The sequence below is a fragment of the Argopecten irradians genome, chromosome 11 (assembly GCF_041381155.1).
Source record: "Argopecten irradians isolate NY chromosome 11, Ai_NY, whole genome shotgun sequence".
NCBI lineage: Eukaryota > Metazoa > Mollusca > Bivalvia > Pectinida > Pectinidae > Argopecten > Argopecten irradians.
The window spans coordinates 37,293,912-37,316,057 of NC_091144.1; the positions used below are offsets into that span (position 1 = coordinate 37,293,912).

The 22,146-nt window shown below is 33.2% G+C and overlaps 3 protein-coding genes across 3 annotated transcripts; all 3 read left to right on the plus strand.

Annotated features, from left to right (window-relative positions):
* Positions 1-408: 408 nt before the first annotated feature.
* LOC138334213 (transforming growth factor-beta-induced protein ig-h3-like) lies at positions 409-3,630 on the plus strand. The gene is made up of 6 exons (XM_069282819.1): positions 409-599; positions 1,363-1,577; positions 1,778-1,964; positions 2,431-2,529; positions 2,978-3,091; positions 3,387-3,630. The coding sequence occupies exons 1-6, from the start codon at positions 461-463 to the stop codon at positions 3,518-3,520; spliced, it is 888 nt and encodes a 295-aa protein (XP_069138920.1). The 5' UTR covers positions 409-460; the 3' UTR covers positions 3,521-3,630.
* Positions 3,631-8,064: 4,434 nt separating this feature from the next.
* LOC138334214 (transforming growth factor-beta-induced protein ig-h3-like) lies at positions 8,065-11,294 on the plus strand. Its single transcript, XM_069282820.1, has 6 exons — positions 8,065-8,248; positions 9,016-9,230; positions 9,429-9,615; positions 10,089-10,187; positions 10,637-10,750; positions 11,051-11,294. The coding sequence occupies exons 1-6, from the start codon at positions 8,110-8,112 to the stop codon at positions 11,182-11,184; spliced, it is 888 nt and encodes a 295-aa protein (XP_069138921.1). The 5' UTR covers positions 8,065-8,109; the 3' UTR covers positions 11,185-11,294.
* Positions 11,295-18,158: 6,864 nt separating this feature from the next.
* On the plus strand, positions 18,159-21,583 carry LOC138334215 (transforming growth factor-beta-induced protein ig-h3-like). The gene is made up of 6 exons (XM_069282821.1): positions 18,159-18,372; positions 19,310-19,524; positions 19,725-19,911; positions 20,384-20,482; positions 20,930-21,043; positions 21,346-21,583. Exons 1-6 carry the CDS (start codon positions 18,234-18,236, stop codon positions 21,477-21,479), a joined length of 888 nt encoding a protein of 295 aa, XP_069138922.1. The 5' UTR covers positions 18,159-18,233; the 3' UTR covers positions 21,480-21,583.
* Positions 21,584-22,146: the final 563 nt, after the last annotated feature.

Below are 22,146 nucleotides of genomic sequence, written 5' to 3' on the forward strand. Positions count from 1 at the left end.
TTTGACTACTAGGCCATCCATACGAAACATAACTTCAGTTATGTGAAGTTCATCTCGAAATCGAAAATTGATTGAAAAATCAAGATGGATTTTACATCGCTGGTGTTGTTTATCCCTAAATGGCTAAGTAGCAGAAAATGCATTAATGTAACAATTCTATTGATTTTATAGGTCAAGGTTTACTTCTCCCTCTGGGAGACAAATGTTTGTAAACTTATCACACCAGACAAAACCTGCAAACCGTCCGTGTACGCCGGTCCCACGTGAGGGCCGTCCCCTATGCTGATAACAGTCACGTTTACCAAACATACAGGGGACAACACAAAGTGTTATATCACCAGTATATCGACCAGAATTGGAATCAGGAATGGTATAAATATGAGTTAGAAGTCAGCACAGTCACCAGTCGACTTAGACACCTTTAGACGAACAAGTTCCTGATTTCAACTCTAGACAAACCATGCTTCGTGTACTCTGCTTCACTCTGGCTCTACATGCCGTATTGGGCGGTAACTTAGTAGAGGTTTTACAGTCGAACGGCCAGTCTACTCTGGTCAGTCTGGTACAGAAAGCTGGTCTGGCGGACGCTCTCACACAAGGTCAGTGGTCACTTCACTTTGTTATAGTATCTTATAATAATTAATGTTATAATTTGAAATACATGTAATATGAAGTTTTAGTTTTTCATAAGTGGAGTATTCCTTTGTTTCTTCTTCATGTCACGCTTAAGACCCAAGTTAGAATTTAAATCATTTAGTGATTTTATTTTTCAATGTTAATCAATGTTATTATTTGAAATACATGTAATATGATGTTTTAGTTTTTCATGATAGGAAATTTTTAAATGATTATCAACATAAGTGGAGTATTTCTTTGTTTCTTCTTCATGTCACGCTTACGACCCAAGTTAGAATTTAAATCATTTGGTGATTTCATTTCTCAATGTTAATCAATGTTTGCAGTTGTGTATAAATATCTCTACGCCTTGTGCATACTATATTACAAGTTGTTGCTTCATAACTTGCAAATACGACGATGTCAAATGACGTTACGTTAGGAAATTTTCTACAGTCTAAGTTAACGATTTTTGTGACATATCCTAGCATAAATAAACATGTAGTATGATGTTTTCGAAAAATCAAATTAAGAATACTCTATGGGGGCATAATGGCTGAGATAGCTGTAAAAGGTATACACATTAGCGATAAATATTTTTAGCGGCAATTTTAATTTCTCTCCAGCAATTTGCCACAAAAAATATGTTTACGCTTAGTGATGAATGACACAAAATATGCTGAACGGTTATTACAGTAGATAACGAATATATTACCATTGTTGCAAGCTTCATTCAATGCTAAACAGGAACCTTCACCATCTTTGCTCCCACCAATGCTGCCTTCGCTAAGCTGCCAGCTGATCTTCTGGCCTCCCTTGGCAGTGACGTGAATGCTCTCGCCAACGTTTTGAAATACCACGTGGTTCAGGGATCCGTCCGAAAACAAGATGCTTCCAACGAGGCTCAACTTGATACCCTAGCTGGGAAGAAAATCCGTCTCAACATCTACAGTCATAACAACGTTAGTCAAGTCGTTATATCTTATTGATCATTTGTATCAATTTTTGTTTTCTGTATAGTGATTATACTGTTTTTAGATATACTTGATATAATTTGGTTTAGATAAATACTATTCAAATGATAAAAGGATAATGCATTCACGATATTCTATCCGCGTGTTATTACCGGCGTTAATGATAGAAATCTTTGTTCTGTTGCCAGGAGGTTACAGTCGAAGGATCCAGAATAACAGATTTCGACCTTCAAGCTACCAACGGATATGTTCATGTCATCGATACAGTGATGCTACCACCAGAGGGCAGTATTGTCGATATTGTCGCCGGTGCTTCAGAGTTATCTACCCTATTATCGCAGGTCCAATCAGCTAACCTGGCATCAGCTTTGACAGGTATATGTTTTGTGTATAAATATCTATACTCAAATGAAAGATATCCATTATTTCATAAAGATGCACCTATTTCAGTTTTATATTAAAGGTCCATTATGTTTAAGAAAAAAACAATATTCAATCGAATACAGTGGAATTTCTCAAAGACATCAGCCAATTCAAACGTGTAGCGTCGGTGTTATTTTAGTTCAGGAAATGATAACATAATTTAAGCCAATGAAAATATCAGTCTCAAAGCACCTACGCAGATGACGATTTCATCTATCTAACAATACCTACAAATTAAACAAATAAAGTGTAACTTTTCTTTGTGTGTTTGGATTTAGTAATAACTATATCTAGACGACATTACTCGAATATATAATGTTTTGTTCTGCAACAGAAATGTAAACAAACTAAGTTCACGGTCGAGAAGTGTTAGTGACAAAATACTCAAGTTAGCAAATGTACTGTTTGTATTTACTAGGTGACGCCCTGACCGTATTTGCCCCAACAAATGAAGCATTTTCCCGACTTGGATCAACAGTATTGAACAACCTGGCTAAGGACCCACAACTCCTTAAAGGTAAGATATAAAACGTGGAACAGTTTTTGGAGTTTGCAACTAATTGGAATGTTCTCCTTGATACTTTCAACTAATTGGAATCTTTATCTGGTTATTGTAAATTTTACAGTAACTTAATTTAGAGATAAATGACTTGGATGAGTGATAAATAAATTAGGGTTATATTCGATAACTTTCAAAAGTGTTATTAAACTTAAGAATACAGCCCGATACTCTTTTTATGAATGATTTTGTTCTTAGTGTTTTGGACTTACTATCTGCCACCATTGGTTTATTTGTTGTCAAACTCACCAAATACATAAAGTGAGTGAATGTTATGAATGGTTTTCCTATTATTCGAAAATCTTTCAATAGTATTGTCATTAGAATTCAATGTCATGTTACTTTCAGTTCGCGAATCATACGCTATACAGTTATTTTTACTTTTAATCTTCATCGTTATTAACAGAAATCTTGGAATACCACGTGGTACCCCACACCGAGTACTCCGCAGGTCTATACAACAGGGAATACGTCAGGACACTTGATACTCGCCATGACGTCATCAGAATTGGTGTCTCAGGTACGCAATAGGACTTAAGTTTTATATTTCGAAATATCAGTTCAGGAGTATTTGAGTTGATTTTAAATTCAGTGAAAACATTCGCGTTTTTTTTTTTTTTGTTTTTTTTTTTGGGGGGGGGCATTCTTTTTTTTTTCTTTTGTAGTGAAAACATATTCAATATCATTGTTATAAGTGACATTAACGTTAATAGTATACGATTGTAAAAGATTCAGTGATGACTAAAATGTACTAATTTTTTTCATTTTTTATCCATTTTTACGTAATTTACCAGCTTATATCGATTGTTTTACAGGAAGCACAGTCTACGTCAACAATGGAAAAGTACTCAAGGCTGATATCGCCGCCACCAACGGTGTCGTCCATATAATTGACCATGTACTCGTACCCCTGAGATATCTAGGATCTGCGATTTTCGGAAAGAAATAAATCAACATCCATCACCTGTACATATCTCCATACTTCAGTCATCCATCATCATTGTTGATCATTATTTTGTATCTATTATGTTTTACAATAAAATGTCAAATATTTGTTAATATAGAGTCATAGTTATGTATTTTACATGAAGTGTATCAAAGCCAAAGGATCACATGGGTCCAGTTTTACGAAATTTCCTGATTCTTACGGAAATTCTTAACTTTTATGATGCTCTACCGCCAATAGAGAATAAACGATACTCATAATTTGAACATTAACATTTACTTATGTAAATGTATGTCTAATTAATACAAAAATGGTACATTAAATAACTTGCTTTTGGTGGATACGTAATCAATACTTTACTTTTCATTTAAAGGTATAGTGACATTAACTTTTTTCTGAGACGCATTCAAGTACTTATATAATGTTTTTATCTTTAAGTCAAGTGACATTTGTAACTGAAGAAAAAATACTTATTCGTCCTTTCCTGTTTTTAATTGTGAAAAGGACACCATTCCCTTTAAAAAATCATTACAAACGTTTAGCAGATTTCCTCTTGTAATGTATTTTTATGGAACATTTTAACATCAGACATTCCTTAACGTTGAGGAATGTCAATTAAACTGGAGCTAGGCAGACTAACAACTACAATATACTGAAAACCAAGCTATTTTCGTGTCGACGTAATTTCGAGTTTTTCAAAAACATAATTTCGCGATTCACATCCATATGGACCGCAGAATCAAACTAAAAATAGATTCTGGAAGTCCCTTTTTTGGAGACAAGATTTTATAGAGAGGTGAATGTTTTTGAACCTGCTGATTGGGTATTTAGGGTGAATTTGTTTCAAGTCTTTTATAAGTGGGTTGGCCAATACAGGTAGGTGTTAAGAATGGAAAGAAATTTTAAAATACTGTCAAGTCTGTGTCTGATAAAGGGGCATTAATATTGGAATTTTACGAAAGTTTTGGTCAATTTTTGTGGTGTGGAATTCAACACAAGATGGAACCCCACCTAAAAGTTTAGCAAGAAGGTAGATATTTAAAAGATTTTCACATGTATGTGTGATGACCTTCAAAATTAGTAATGGGTGACCAGATTTGAAAACTTCATTTAACCTGGACAGTGCCGAACGTTACCATTGTTGTTTATGGAATACAATTTGGTTCTGCGGTCTCCACAGGACCCAGTGAACCTGTGATTGGAACCAGTACACGGACCTTTATTTCTATTTACAAATGACGCAAAATTTCATTGCACGCAAAAAAAGATGTTCGTTTACAGTACAGTGTATATAATTAATGAAAATAAATGTACAACACCAGAAAAATACATATGTTATACACATTTTAGAAGCATTACAAAACAAACCTCTTAGGATGACCTTCAAAAGGGAAATTTAAAGGAGCTTATTTGCAGTACCTGACTTAGAATTTGTGACTATAATTAATGGATTCTTGGATTATAATAATGGATTATTGGATTATAATAATGGATTATTGGATTATAATAATGGACTTAATAATGGATTATTTTACTTAAACTGGAAAATACGGAAATATTAGCAATACGGCATGCCTCACAAACTGACTAAAACAAATGCAGCTAGTTTCAAACTTGCAAACCAAATTCTAAAGACATACATTTTACTTATAAATCCTTGCTAAATTGTAATCAAACACAACATGCAAAAATGGAAACATATATGTGAAAAAAAAAAATCATGGACATATTTTTTTTTTCTGTGGTATTTACATTGATTGTAAGAAAATAGGCAAATTTAAACAATATTCATCCCGTCTTCCAGATTACATATATTGCAGATACCTATATTTAGGTTTAGGTAGATTTTATATACGTGTTTGGTTGAGCAGAGACAACAGCCAACACCGCTTTTTGTTACTGAATAGACACTTACATTAACATCACGCATGTACAACATTCACCGATTAATGGTAGAATTACGATCAATTCTCCCTAAACATAAAGTGAAAAAACAATTGCAACATATGTTAAAGGCGGGGCCCCCGCTCCGATGATCTAGGTGCATTACTAGTTTATCTGTGTTTTTGTCGTGTTTTTTGTGGGTTTTTTTAATGCTGTTTTAAAAAAGTCATAAATGGCCTTAATTAAATGATGTTTTCTTTCAATTTTCGGGGTATGTGATAGAGAGAATCCTTGTGACCATCTTTTTAACAAAGTATTTATTAATGACATTTAAAGAGGTTTCGTTCTTTATTTTAAAGGCAATGTTAATGGTATTTACTAATAAGTTTGACTACAAATTAATTTTTCAAGCACAAAAACAAATTTTTGACAGGATTAAGTTGGGGTTTTTTTTCTCCAAATATATGTAATATAATAAATTGTATCCACAATTTTCAAATCGTTTTAAAAACATAGGCATCATATTTTAGCAAATAGCTTTAACAAACAAAGTATTCCAGAAAAATAGCTTTTCAAAGTGTGAAATGTGGCACTCATAAAAACTAACAATTATATCTAGTGGTTTAATTAATAATAACATATATAATATAATAATATTAGTTGATTGATATTCTTACGTTTGCAAGAACAGTACAAAAAAGATTAACAACTAGATATGTTCAAATAATTTCGTTTTTAAAGGCAGAAATCAAAAAAAATGTCTTTTCGTTAGTAACTCAAACAATACAAGATACAAACTCTTTCAATCTTATTTAAAATGCTCCATAAAGTATTTTTTTCAACTCAAACTCAATCAATAAAATATTAAGGAACCGATCAGAATTACGATGATTTTTTCATAAAAATAATTGCATCCCGAAAAAATGCACTATATCCTATATGGATTAACCATGCACCAAAACAGATTAAACACCAAATTGGAGCATCTTAAATAACACAACTCAATCACAAAGACGTTTGATTTTATAATGTTTAATATTGACTATAATGTTAATCATTGGCGCACCAATGTCGTTAGCATGGCAAGAAAATATTTCAAAAATGTTGCAATCTTATTCTACATAACTTATAACCATATGTACTAATTTTCAATAATATATAAAAAATATCTAAATTTCAACCAATCAAATTTACCCATTTTGTTACCGTGGAAGAAAATATTTTGGCACGTTCTCATGTCATTCAAAATACTTCATAAGGCCCATAAAATATAGCTATTACATTGGCAAAAAATAGGGTCGGTCGGGAGTAATATTTTCCCCTTTTTTAGTGTCTAATAATCCCCATATACTAGCTAATCCTACCCCAGAACGCCTATATACCAATTATTTACTTGAATATGATTGTAACTAATTTTCAGCAAATCAGGGACCACCATTTTGTTACCATGACAACCAATATTTTCGAAAGTTTTACCAATATATTCGACAACAAAAAGTTTACTATAGTTGAATTTTATCAACAAAAAATATGCTCCATTGCTCCTTGCTATGTTTAAGACAACAAAACCTGTTTTCCTTGCTTTTATTTGTAAAAGTAATTTACAAATATTCAACCTCTATCAGCCTTACATAAATTTCATACTGACCAGAGTCACGTGTTGGTCATCACGAAGTATTGGTCAGCGGCACGATATCTCCTTATATGGCACAGGTGAAATACCTATCTTTCACAATTCCTTGGCTGTGGTAAACTTATCGCACCTGATGACACACGACCGGATATTTGTGAAGTCTGGCTGGTGAGAAACAATAACACTATCTCACAATAAATAAAATCAGAGAGTGGACGTTTTGATTTGGAAAATTAAAAAACAAGGGTATAAATATAAGGTTGACTTTTCATTAGTGAAAAATGTAAGAAATAAAATGAATAATTTTGCTTTTTGATACGTATTGAATAGTAAAGCTCATAGCAAATTAAGAGCAGCGCCCTTTGTTGTAACCTGCAAAATAAGCAACAAATCAGATATTTGAACTAATAGAAAGTATCAAATTCATATGCATTCGAACTATTGAACAAATGAGCTGGTAATGCATTTCACATAGATAAACTTTACTCACGTATCTGAATAGGTACAAAAAGTTCAGCAAATGACAACTTAAAGGAACGAAGAGAATCTCTTAAGGAAACATATAACATCAATATATTGTATATGTAAATTGTGTTTCTGAGTATGTTTATGTTGACTACTAAGCCATCTACGCGTTCTTATAGAAACAAACTTCAGCTATGTGAAGTTCATCTCGAAATCGGAAATTGATTGGAAAATCAAGATGGATTTCACAAGCTTGTGTTGTTTATCTCTAAATGGCTAAGTAGCAGAAACGCAACAAGGTAACAATTCTATTGATTTTATAGGTCAAGGTTTACTTCTCCCTCTTAGAGACAAATGTTTGTAAACTTATCACACTAAACAAAACCTGTAAGCTGTCCGTGTACGCCGGTCCCACGTGAGGGCCGTCCCCTATGCTGATAACAGTCACGTTTACCATACACGGGGGACAACACAGAGTGTTATATCACCAGTATATGGACCAGAATTGGAATCAAGAATGGTATAAATATGAGTTAGAAGTCAGCACAGTCACCAGTCGACTTAGACACCTTCAGACAAACCATTTCCTGATTTCAACTTTAGACACAACATGCTTCGTGTACTCTGCTTCACTCTGGCTCTACATGCCGTATTGGGCGGTAACTTAGTAGAGGTTTTACAGTCGAACGGACAATCCACTCTGGTCAGTCTTGTACAGAAAGCTGGTCTGGCGGACGCTCTCACACAAGGTTAGTTATCACTTCACTTTGCTATAGTATCTTATAATATAAATGTTATGATTTGAAATACATGTAATATGAAGTTTTATTTTTTCATAAGTGGAGTATTCCTTTGTTTCTTCTTCATGTCACGCTTACGACCCAAGTTAGAATTTAAATCATTTAGTGATTTTATTTTTCAATGTTAATCAATGTTATCATTTGAAATACATGTAATATGAAGTTTTAGTTTTTCATGATAGGAAATCTTTAAATGAATTATCAACATAAGTGGAGTATTTCTTTGTTTCTTCTTCATGTCAGGCTTACGACCCAAGTAAGAATTTAAACCAGGAATAATCATTATTTGTTTTTTATTTTTCTAATCAATTTTTGCAGTTTTGTATAAATATCTCTACGCCTTGTGCACACTATATAACAAGTTGTTGCTTCATAACTTGCAATACGTCGATGTTAAATTACATTACGTTAGGAAATTTTCTACAGTTTAAGTTAACGACTTTTGTGACATACCCTAGCGTAAATAAACATGTATTATGATGTTTTCGAACAATCAAATTAAGAATACTCTATGGAGGCATAATGGCTGAGATTGCTGTAAATGTATACACATTAGCGGTAAATATTTTAGTGGCAATTTTAATTTCTCTACAGCAATTTTCCACACAAAAATATGTTTACGCTTAGTGATGAATGACACAAAATATGCTGAACGATTATTACAGTAGATAACGACTATATTACCATTGTTGCAAGCCTCATTCATTGCTAAACAGGAACCTTCACCATCTTTGCTCCCACCAATGCTGCCTTCGCTAAGCTGCCAGCTGATCTTCTGGCCTCCCTTGGCAGTGACGTGAATGCTCTCGCCAACGTTTTGAAATACCACGTGGTTCAGGGATCCGTCCGAAAACAAGATGCTTCCAACGAGGCTCAACTTGATACCCTAGCTGGGAAGAAAATCCGTCTCAACATCTACAGTCATAACAACGTTAGTCAAGTCGTTATATCTTATTGATCATTTGTATCAATTTTTGTTTTCTGTATAGTGATTATACTGTTTTTAAATATACTTGATATAATTTGGTTTAGATAAATACTATTCAAATGATAAAAGGATAATGCATTCACGATATTCTTCCGCGTGTTATTACCGGCGTTATGATAGAAATCTTTGTTCTGTTGCCAGGAGGTTACAGTCGAAGGATCCAGAATAACAGATTTCGACCTTCAAGCTACCAACGGATATGTTCATGTCATCGATACAGTGATGCTACCACCAGAGGGCAGTATTGTCGATATTGTCGCCGGTGCTTCAGAGTTATCTACCCTATTATCGCAGGTCCAATCAGCTAACCTGGCATCAGCTTTGACAGGTATATGTTTTGTGTATAAATATCTATACTCAAATGAAAGATATCCATTATTTCATAAAGATGCATGTATTTCAGTTTAATATTAAAGGTCCATTATGTTTAAGAAAAAAACAATATTCAATCGAATACAGTGGAATTTCTCAAAGACATCAGCCAATTAGGCCTAAACGTGTAGCGTCGGTGTTATTTTAGTTCAGGAAATGATAACATAATTTATGCCAATGAAAATATCAGTCTCAAAGCACCCTACGCAGATGACGATTCCATCTATCTAACAATACCTTCAAATTAAACAAATAAATTGTAACTTTGTTCGTGTGTTTTGATTTAGTAATAATAATATCTAGACGACATTACTCGAATATATAATGGGTTTTTTCTCTGCAACAGAAATGTAAACAAACTAAGTTCAGTCGAGAAGTATTAGTGACAAAATACTCGAGTTAGCCAAATGTACTATTTGTATTTACTAGGTGACGCCCTGACCGTATTTGCCCCAACAAATGAAGCATTTTCCCGACTTGGATCAACAGTATTGAACAACCTGGCTAAGGACCCACAACTCCTTAAAGGTAAGATATAAAACGTGGAACAGTTTTTGGAGTTTGCAACTAATTGGAATCTTTCTCCTTGATACTTTCAACTAATTGGAATCTTTATCTGGTTATTGTAAATTTTACAGTAACTTAATTTAGAGATAAATGACTTGGATGAGTGATAAATAAATTAGGGTTATATTCGATAACTTTCAAAAGTGTTATTAAACTTAAGAATACAGCCCGATACTCTTTTTATGAATGATTTTGTTCTTAGTGTTTTGGAGTTACTATCTGCCACCATTGGTTTATTTGTAGTCAAACTCACCAAATACATAAAGTGAGTGAATGTTATGAATGGTTTTCCTATTATTCGAAAATCTTTCAATAGTATTGTCATTGGAATTCAATGTCGTGTTACTTTCAGTACGCGAATCATACGCTATACAGTTATTTTTACTTTTAATCTTCATCGTTATTAACAGAAATCTTGGAATACCACGTGGTACCCCACACCGAGTACTCCGCAGGTCTATACAACAGGGAATACGTCAGGACACTTGATACTCGCCATGACGTCATCAGAATTGGTGTCTCAGGTACGCAATAGGACTTAAGTTTTATATCTAAATATCAGTTCAGGAGTATTTGAGTTGATTTTAAATTCAGTGAAAACATTCGCGTTTTTTTTTTTTTTTTTTGTTTTGTTTTTTTTTTGGGGGGGGGGGCATTCTTTTTTTTTTCTTTTGTAGTGAAAACATATTCAATACCATTGTTATAAGTGACATTAACGTTAATAGTATACGATTGTAAAAGATTCAGTGAAGACTAAAATGTGCTATTTTTGCATTTTTTATCCATTTTACGTAATTTACCAGCTTATATCGATTGTTTCACAGGAAGCACAGTCTACGTCAACAATGGAAAAGTACTCAAGGCTGATATCGCCGCCACCAACGGAGTCGTCCATATAATTGACCATGTACTCGTACCCCTGAGATATCTAGGATCTGCGATTTTCGGAAAGAAATAAATCAACATCCATCACCTGTACATATCTTCATACTTCAGTCATCCATCATCAATGTTGATCATTATTTTGTATCTATTATGTTTTACAATAAAATGTCAAATATTTGTTAATATAGAGTCATAGTTATGTATTTTACATGAAGTGTATCAAAGCCAAAGGATCACATGGGTCCAGTTTTACGAAATTTCCTGATTCTTACGGAAATTCTTAACTTTTATGATGCTCTACCGCCAATAGAAAATAAACGATACTCATAATTTGAACATTAACATTTACTTATGTAAATGTATGTCTAATTAATACAAAAATGGTACATTAAATAACTTGCTTTTGGTGGATACGTAATCAATACTTTACTTTTCATTTAAGGTATAGTGACATTAACTTTTTTCTGAGACGCATTCAAGTACTTATATAATGTTTTTATCTTTAAGTCAAGTGACATTTGTAACTGAAGAAAAATACTTATTCGTCCTTTCCTGTTTTTAATTGTGAAAAGGACACCATTCCCTTTAAAAATCATTACAAACGTTTAGCAGAGTTCCTCTTGTAATGTATTTTTATGGATCATTTTAACTTCAGACGTTCCTTAACGTGAAGGAATGTCAATCAAACTGGAGCTAGGCAGACTAACAACTACATAATACTGTAAACCAAGCTATTTTCGTGTCGACTTAATTTCGAGTTTTTCAAAAACATAATTTCGCGGTTCACATCCATATGGACCGCAGAATCAAACTAAAAATAGATTCTGGAAGTCCCTTTTTTGGGTACAAGATTTTATAGAGTGGTGAATGTTTCAGAACCTGCTGATTGGGTATTCAGGTAGATTGGTTTCAAGTGTTTAATAAGTGGGTTGGCCAATACAGGTAGGTGTAAAGCATAGAAAGAAAATGTAAAATACTGCCAAGTCTGTGTCTGATAAAGAGGCATTAATATTGGAATTTTACGAAAATTTTGGTCAATTTTTGTGGTGTGGAATTCAACACAAGATGGAACCCCACCTAAACGTTTAGCAAGATGATAGATATTTAAAAGATTTTTTTTAACAGATATGTGTGATGACCTTCTTCAAAATTACTAATAGGTGACCAGATTTGAAGACTCCATTTAACCTGGACAGTGCCAAACGTTAACATTGTTGTTTATGGGATATAATTTGGTTCTGCGGTCTCCACAAGACCCAGTGAACCTGTGATTGGAACCAGTACACGGACCTTTTTATTTACAAATTACGCAAAATTTCATTGCACGCAAAAAGATGTTCGTTTACAGTACAGTGTATATAATTAATGAAAATAAATGTTCAACAAGAAAAATATAAATGTAATACACATTTTAGAAGCATTACAAAACAAACCTCTTAGGATGACCTTCAAAAGGGAAATTTAAAGGAGCTTATCTGCAGTGTACCTGACTAAGGTTTTTTTGATAATAAAAAGGGATCATTATAATGAAACTGGGAAATACTAGCGATACGTCATGCCTCACAAACTGACTAAAACAGAATGCAACTAGATTCAAAACCTGTAATCTAAATTCCAAGGTCATATCCTTGCTAAATTGTAATCAAACACAACATAATGTAGAATGCCCATATGTAAATCAATAAAGGCAACAGCCAAAATCGTGTTTTTTTGTTTTTGGGTTTTTTTTTTTTTTGTTTTTTTTTGTTACTGGATAGACCATAACTTTCCATTTAATATCACTTGTGTACAACATTCAAGGATTACATGTAGAATCGTGATCCTCTTTATAGGAAAAAAACAAATGAAAATTCTGAGCATTAACGGTGGGCTTGCGAAATCTGCCCATGCTCCGATGATCTAGGTTCATTGCTATTTTATGTGTGCTTTTATCATTTCATCAACCTTTTTCTAAAAGTCACTAAGGGCTTTTTCTGAGAATACTCGGGGTGTGTGGCAATGGGAACCATTGTGACCACCTTTTTAACAAAGTATTTATCAATAATAATCAAAAAGTCTTCATTCTTTATTTTACAGGCATTGACAATGGTATTTACTTATTACTTTGACTTCACATTAATTTTTAAGCAAAAAAAACAAATGTTTGACAGAATAAAGGTTTAGATGGTTTTCTTCAAATGTTTGTAATATTATCAATTGTATCATCATGATATGTTTGGCATAACGTTGAGGAATGTTCATTACACTGGAACTAGGCAGACTAACAACTACAATATACTGTATACCAACTCACTTTCGTGTCGATTTAGTTTCGCGTTTTGGTGCTCATCGGCTTTTTATTAACATTATTTCGCGGTTCACATCCATGTAAGGACCGCAGAAGTAAACAAAAAATAGTTTCCGGAAATCCTCATTTCGGGGAAAAAATTTCATAGAGAGGTGCTTGCTGATTGGGTTATCAGAGCGCATTTGTTTCATATGTTTTATTAGTGGGTTGGGCAATACATGTAGATGTAAAGCATGGAAAGAAATTTTAAAATTCTGTCAAGTCTGTTTCTGATAGGGGGAGGTAATTGATATTGGAATTCTATGAAAATTTTGGTCAGTTTTGGTGGTGCGGAATTCAACACAGGATGGTACTCCCACCTAAAAGTTTAGCAAGATGGTATATATCAAAAAATGTTATTTACAGGTATGTGAGTTGACCTTAAAATTAGTAATGGGTGACTTGCTATGATTCGAAAACTCCATTTAACCTGGACAGTGCGAAACGTTAACATTATTGTCTATAAGAAATCAGTTGGTTCAACGGTCTCTACAAGACCAAGTGAACCTGTGATTGGAACAAGTACATGGCCATTTATTCTTACTCACCTATTACACGAAATTTCAATGCACGCAAAAAGATGTTGGTTAACAGTATGTAATTCTGAAAATAAATGTATACAACCAGAAAAACATAAATGTAATACACATTTTGGAAGCATTACAAAACAAACCTCTTAGGATGACCTTCAAAAGAGAAATTTAAAGGAGCTTATTTGCAGTGTACCTGACTAACAACTCATGATTATAATAATGGATTCTTGGATTATAATAATGAATTTAATAATGGATTATTATAATTAAACTGGAAAATACTAGAAATACGGCATGCCACACAAACTGACTAAAAAATGCAACTAGTTTCAAACTTGCAAACCAAATTCTAAAGACATACATTTTACTTATAAATCCTTACTAAATTATAATCTAACACAACATGCAAAAATGGAATCACAAATGTGAAAAAAATAAAACCATGGACATATATTTTCTGTGATATTTAAAGTGATTGTAAGAAAAGAGGCAAATTTAAACAATATTCATTCCGTCTTCCAGATTACATATATTGCAGATACCTATATTTAGGTTTAGGTAGATTTTTTGTTAATGAATAGACTATAACACTGACATTGATATCACGCATACACAACATTCACGTGTAATGGTAGAATAACGATCAATTCTCCCTAAACATAAAGTGAAAAAACAATTGCAACAGATGTTAATTTTGTATTCTTCTGAGGTTTCAGTCCCGTTGAAGTCTCGTTTCGACATAGATCAAAGAAGTTATGAGGTTTTCAAATAAAATATATCAGTATCTGTAGGAAGTTACCAGTTGCAAATTTTGTCAAAAAATTACATTTCTAGTTTTAGTATATTTTTTTATATGGGGATTTCAAGAAATGGCCCATTTGGCGGCCATTTTGAAATTGTGTCTTTTTTCGCTTTGAGTAGAGCCACAGTTTTACCATTTTTTACTGAAATTGTTTTTACTTAAATCATCACTGCGCCAGTATTTTTAGCTGTATCGAGCTAATTTTTGCTGTAAATCTTTACTGGGTTCGTGGTCATTAAAATATTGAGCATAAATGTGTGATATGATACACTTTTGTCACTTTATTTTTTACATTTAATGGTTATTTGAGCACATTTATTTTTTTACTCGAAAATACTGAAAAATAACAAATATTCAAATGGGGCAAAAAAGTAAGCACACGGACCCCCCATTTTTCTGCCTGATTAAGAAAGAACAACCCTTTCCCTGTTGATATGCAAAATATTGACAAAAGTTTAATACCAGAACTTTTTCTATAAAGGGCTAAATTTTGCAAAAATGGCTGAAAATGGTGCATTTTGTAGCTCAAAATTAAGGGGTAGGGATAGCATATGTTATTATTCTGATACAAAATATAAGTCTTATTGATCAAAACTGGTATATTTTTAAAGAAGACAACCAGAAAATAAATTCTACAAACATCCATACATATCAAACACCTCATTAGGAAATTAAGGCTTTAATCTCTTGTGTATATGATCAAAACGGCAAAATTAATATAAAATCCAATATTTTGGCAATTGGGTATCTTTGAGTGACAAAAGCTCAAAAACGAGCACACGGACATATGTTTTTTTCTTCTATTTTCTTTTATGGCATGAACTCCTGTTTCCAAAAATCTATATGAGAAAAAAAAGTTTAATACAAGAAAATTTTGACTTCTCAGAGGAGTACATCCTTAAAGGCGGGGCCCACGCTCCGATGATCTAGGTGCATTACTAGCTTTAGTTTGTGTGTTTTAATTTTTTTAAATAGCTTTTTTTCCGTTTTAAAAAAGCCGTAAATAGCTTTTTTTCCGTTTTAAAAAAGCCGTAAATGTCCTTAATTAAATGATGTTTTCTTTCGATTTTTGGGGTATATGGCAGAGGGAACCCTTGTGACCATCTTTTTTACAAAGTATTTAATTATTTTATTAATGACATTTAAAGAGGCTTCGTTCTTTATTTTAAAGGCATTGAAAATGGTATTTACTAATTAATTTGACTATAAATTAATTTTTCAAGCACAAAAACAAATTTTGACAGGATAAAGTTGGGTTTTTTTTGGTTTTCTCCAAATATGTGTAATATAATAAATTGTATCCACAAAATTTTCAAATCGTTTTAATAACATAGGCATCATATTTTAGCAGATAGCTTTAACAAAAAAAAAATCCAGATAAATAGCTTTTCAAAGAGTGAAATGCGGCACTCATAAAAACCAACAATTATATCTAGTGATTTAATTAATAATAACATATATACTATAATATTCGTTGATTTATATTCTTCCGTTTGCAAGAAAGGTACAAAAAAGATAAGCAACTAAATATGTTCAAAGAATTTCTTTTTAAAGGCAGGAATCAAAAGAAATGTCTTTTCGTTAGTAACTCAAACATACAAGATACAAAATCTTTCAATCTTATTTAAAGATGCTCCACCGCTGACAAATGGTATTTTTCAATATCAAAAACAGGAGCATACGATTAAGTATTTTCTTCAGTTACAAAAGTTACTTACTTTATACCATTACCACCGTTAAAAGTTTGAGCTTCTAATTTTAACTCCAGTTAAAAATATGAAAAATAATGAATTGCATCCCGAAAAAATTCCGTAGCACTATATCCTATATGGAATGAAGTAATGATTGCGCATGCACCAAAGGCGAAATGAATTATTTTGTATTATTTTTTTGTGTTAATTAGGCATATATATACACTATTAAACACTAATTGTAGTTCAAATGATGAATATCATTTATGCTCTATCGGCGGTGGAGCATCTTTAAATAAAGCAACTCAAACTCAATCAAAATATTAAGGAACAGATCAGAATTACGTTTAGTTTTCAAATAAGACATGTTTAACCTGAACAGAATTACATCACAAAGACTATAATGTTAATATTGATTAATCAGGCGCACCAATGTCGTTAGCATGGCAAGAAAATATTTCAAAAATGCTGCAATCTTATTCTGCATAACTTATAACCATATGTACAAATTTTAAATAATATATGAAAATATCTAAATTTCAACCAATCAAATTTACCCATTTTGTTACCGTGGAAGAAAATATTTTGGCACGTTCTCATGTCATTCAAAATACTTCATAAGGCCCATAAAATATAGCTATTACATTGACAAAAAATAGGGTCGGTCGGGAGTCATTTTTTTCCCTTTTTTAGTGTCTAATAATCTCTATATACTAGCTAATCCTACCCCAGAACGCCTATATACCAATTATTTACTTGAATATGATTGTAGCTAATTTTCAACAAATCAGGGACCACCATTTTGTTACCATGACAACCAATAATTTCGAAAGTTTTACCATTATATTCGACAACAAAAAGTTTACTAGAGTTGAATATCATCAACAAAAAATGCTCCATTGCTACTTGCTATGTTTAAGACACCAAAACCTGTTTTCCTTGCTTTTAATTTTAAAACTAATTGACAAATGTTCAACCTTTATCAGCCTTACATAAATTTCATACTGACCAGAGTCACGTGTTGGTCATCACGAAGTATTGGTCAATGGCACGATAGCTCCTTATACGGCACAGGTGAAATACCTATCTTTCACAATTCCTTAGCTGTGGTAAACTTACGGCACCTGATAACACACGACCGGACAATTGTGAAGTCTGGCTGGTGAGAAACAATAACACTATCTCACAATAAATAAAATCAGATGACAAAACCAAATGACAACTTAGAGGAGCGAAGAGAATCTCTTAATGAAACATATAACATCAATATATTATATATTTAAATTGTGTTTCTGAGTATGTTTATGTTGACTACTAAGCCATCTACGCGTTCTTATAGAAACAAACTTCAGCTATGTGAAGTTCATCTCGAAATCGGAAATTGATTGGAAAATCAAGATGGATTTCACAAGTTTGTGTTGTTTATCTCTACATGGCTAAGTAGCAGAAACGCAACAAGGTAACAATTCTATTGATTTTATAGGTCAATGTTTACTTCTCCCTCTTAGAGACAAATATTTGTAAACTTATCACACCAGACAAAACCTGTAAGCTGTCCGTGTACGCCGGTCCCACGTGAGGGCCGTCCTCTATGCTGATAACAGTCACGTTTACCATACACGGGGGACAACACAAAGTGTTATATCACCAGTATATGGACCAGAATTGGAATCAAGAATGGTATAAATATGAGTTAGAAGTCAGCACAGTCACCAGTCGACTTAGACACCTTCAGACAAACCAGTTCCTGATCTCAACTCTTGACACAACATGCTTCGTGTACTCTGCTTCACTCTGGCTCTACATGCCGTATTGGGCGGTAACTTAGTAGAGGTTTTACAGTCGAACGGACAGTCCACTCTGGTCGGTCTGGTACAGAAAGCTGGTCTGGCGGACGCTCTCACACAAGGTTAGTGGTCACTTCACTTTGCTATAGTATCTTATAATATAAATGTTATAATTTGAAATACATGTAATATGAAGTTTTAGTTTTTCATAAGTGGAGTATTCCTTTGTTTCTTCTTCATGTCACGCTTACGACCCAAGTTAGAATTTAAATCATTTAGTGATTTTATTTCTCAATGTTAATCAATGTTTGCAGTTGTGTATAAATATCTCTACGCCTTGTGCATACTATATTACAGGTTGTTGCTTCATAACTTGCAAATACGACGATGTCAAATGACGTTACGTTAGGAAATTGTCACGCTTACGACCCAAGTTAGAATTTAAATCATTTAGTGATTTTATTTTTCAATGTTAATCAATGTTATCATTTGAAATACATGTAATATGAAGTTTTAGTTTTTCATGATAGGAAATCTTTAAATGAATTATCAACATAAGTGGAGTATTTCTTTGTTTCTTCTGCATGTCAGGCTTACGACCCAAGTAAGAATTTAAACCAGGAATAATCATTATGGGTTTTTTTATTTTTCTAATCAATTTTTGCAGTTTTGTATAAATATCTCTACGCCTTGTGCACACTATATTACAAGTTGTTGCTTCATAACTTGCAATACGTCGATGTTAAATGACATTACGTTAGAAAATTTTCTACAGTTAATGACTTTTGTGACATACCCTAGCGTAAATAAACATGTATTATGATGTTTTCGAACAATCAAATTAAGAATACTCTATGGAGGCATAATGGCTGAGATTGCTGTAAATGTATACACATTAGCGGTAAATATTTTAGTGGCAATTTTAATTTCTCTACAGCAATTTTCCACACAAAAATATGTTTACGCTTAGTGATGAATGACACAAAATATGCTGAACGATTATTACAGTAGATAACGACTATATTACCATTGTTGCAAGCCTCATTCATTGCTAAACAGGAACCTTCACCATCTTTGCTCCCACCAATGCTGCCTTCGCTAAGCTGCCAGCTGATCTTCTGGCCTCCCTTGGCAGTGACGTGAATGCTCTCGCCAACGTTTTGAAATACCACGTGGTTCAGGGATCCGTCCGAAAACAAGATGCTTCCAACGAGGCTCAACTTGATACCCTAGCTGGGAAGAAAATCCGTCTCAACATCTACAGTCATAACAACGTTAGTCAAGTCGTTATATCTTATTGATCATTTGTATCAATTTTTGTTTTCTGTATAGTGATTATACTGTTTTTTGATATACTTGATATAATTTGGTTTAGATAAATACTATTCAAATGATAAAAGGATAATGCATTCACGATATTCTATCCGCGTGTTATTACCGGCGTTAATGATAGAAATCTTTGTTCTGTTGCCAGGAGGTTACAGTCGAAGGATCCAGAATAACAGATTTCGACCTTCAAGCTACCAACGGATATGTTCATGTCATCGATACAGTGATGCTACCACCAGAGGGCAGTATTGTCGATATTGTCGCCGGTGCTTCAGAGTTATCTACCCTATTATCGCAGGTCCAATCAGCTAACCTGGCATCAGCTTTGACAGGTATATGTTTTGTGTATAAATATCTATACGCAAATGAAAGATATCCATTATTTCATAAAGATGCATGTATTTCAGTTTAATATTAAAGGTCCATTATGTTTAAGAAACAAACAATATTCAATCGAATACAGTGGAATTTCTCAAAGACATCAGCCAATTAGGCCTAAACGTGTAGCGTCGGTGTTATTTTAGTTCAGGAAATGATAACATAATTTATGCCAATGAAAATATCAGTCTCAAAGCACCCTACGCAGATGACGATTTCATCTATCTAACAATACCTACAAATTAAACAAATAAAGTGTAACTTTGTTTGTGTGTTTTGATTTAGTAATAATAATATCTAGACGACATTACTCGAATATATAATGGGTTTTTTTCTGCAACAGAAATGTAAACAAACTAAGTTCAGTCGAGAAGTGTTAGTGACAAAATACTCAAGTTAGCCAAATGTACTATTTGTATTTACTAGGTGACGCCCTGACCGTATTTGCCCCAACAAATGAAGCATTTTCCCGACTTGGATCAACAGTATTGAACAACCTGGCTAAGGACCCACAACTCCTTAAAGGTAAGATATAAAACGTGGAACAGTTTTTGGAGTTTGCAACTAATTGGAATCTTTATCTGGTTACCTTCAAGCAATGTATTGTAAATTTTACAGCAACTTGATTTAGAGATAAATGACTTGGATGAGTGATAAATAGATTAGGGTTATATTCGATAATTTTCAAAAGTGTTTTAAACCTAAGAATACAGCCCGATACTCTTTTTATGAATGATTTTGTTCTTAGTGTTTTGGACTTACTATCTGCCACCATTTGTTTATTTGTTGTCAAACTCTTCACATTTGTAAATCACCAAATACATAAAGTGAGTGAATGTTATGAATGGTTTTCCTATTATTCGAAAATCTTTCAATAGTATTGTCATTAGAATTCAATGTCATGTTACTTTCAGTTCGCGAATCATACGCTATACAGTTATTTTTACTTTTAATCTTCATCGTTATTAACAGAAATCTTGGAATACCACGTGGTACCCCACACCGAGTACTCCGCAGGTCTATACAACAGGGAATACGTCAGGACACTTGATACTCGCCATGACGTCATCAGAATTGGTGTCTCAGGTACGCAAAAGGACTTAAGTTTTATATTTAAATATGAGTCCAGGAGTATTTGAGTTGATTTTTAATTCGGTGAAAACATTCGCGTTTTGTTTTGTTTTGTTTTGTTTTGTTTTTTTTTTTTTTTTGGGGGGGGCATTCTTTTTTTTCTTTTGTAGTAAAAACATATTCAATACCATTGTTATAAGTGACATTAACGTTAAAAGTATACGATTGTAAAAGATTCGGTGATGACTAAAATGTTCAAATTTTGCATTTTTTATCCATTTTACGTAATTTTCATGGCTATATTGATTGATTTACAGGAAGCACAGTCTACGTCAACAATGGAAAAGTACTCAAGGCTGATATCGCCGCCACCAACGGTGTCGTCCATATAATTGACCATGTACTCGTACCCCTGAGATATCTAGGATCTGCGATTTTCGGAAAGAAATAAATCAACATCCATCACCTTTACATATCTCCATACTTCAGTCATCCATCATCATTGTTGATCATTATTTTGTATCTATTATGTTTTACAATAAAATGTCAAATAGATATTAGAATCATAGTTATGTATTTTACCATGTAATGATATGATATCTCCAGCGCCCAGTTTTACAAACATTCCTAGTAATTTCTTAACTTTAAATTCCTTATAGAAAAATATTACAGACAATATGGAAATATCCTCCTTTAATGCGTTTCTATGGAGAATTTTAACAGATGTATTCATTAAGGAATGTAACTCAAAAACTGCGACATCTGGTATAGTAAAACCAGGTTTTTATAATATTTGTTTCCGGGAAAATAGCAATTTTGTTGCCGCTGTAACGTCACGAGGATCTATTGCATGGGTATGTACTAGTCTCTAGCCATGTAATAGTCTCTAGCCATGTAATAGTCTCTAGCCATGTAATAGTCTCAGACAACGCTAATATAATACACAGGATACAGCATTGCACTCATGCTAGCGGTATGATAGCGATAATAAGAAGTAGAACGGATATACCTACCAGGCCTACTCTACCGTACCTTTCGGCCGGGTACAAATTGGTCCCTATCTATGTGTCCTAGTTGAGCACTGCATCAGAAAATCACTCGGGCACAGTTTTCTATAC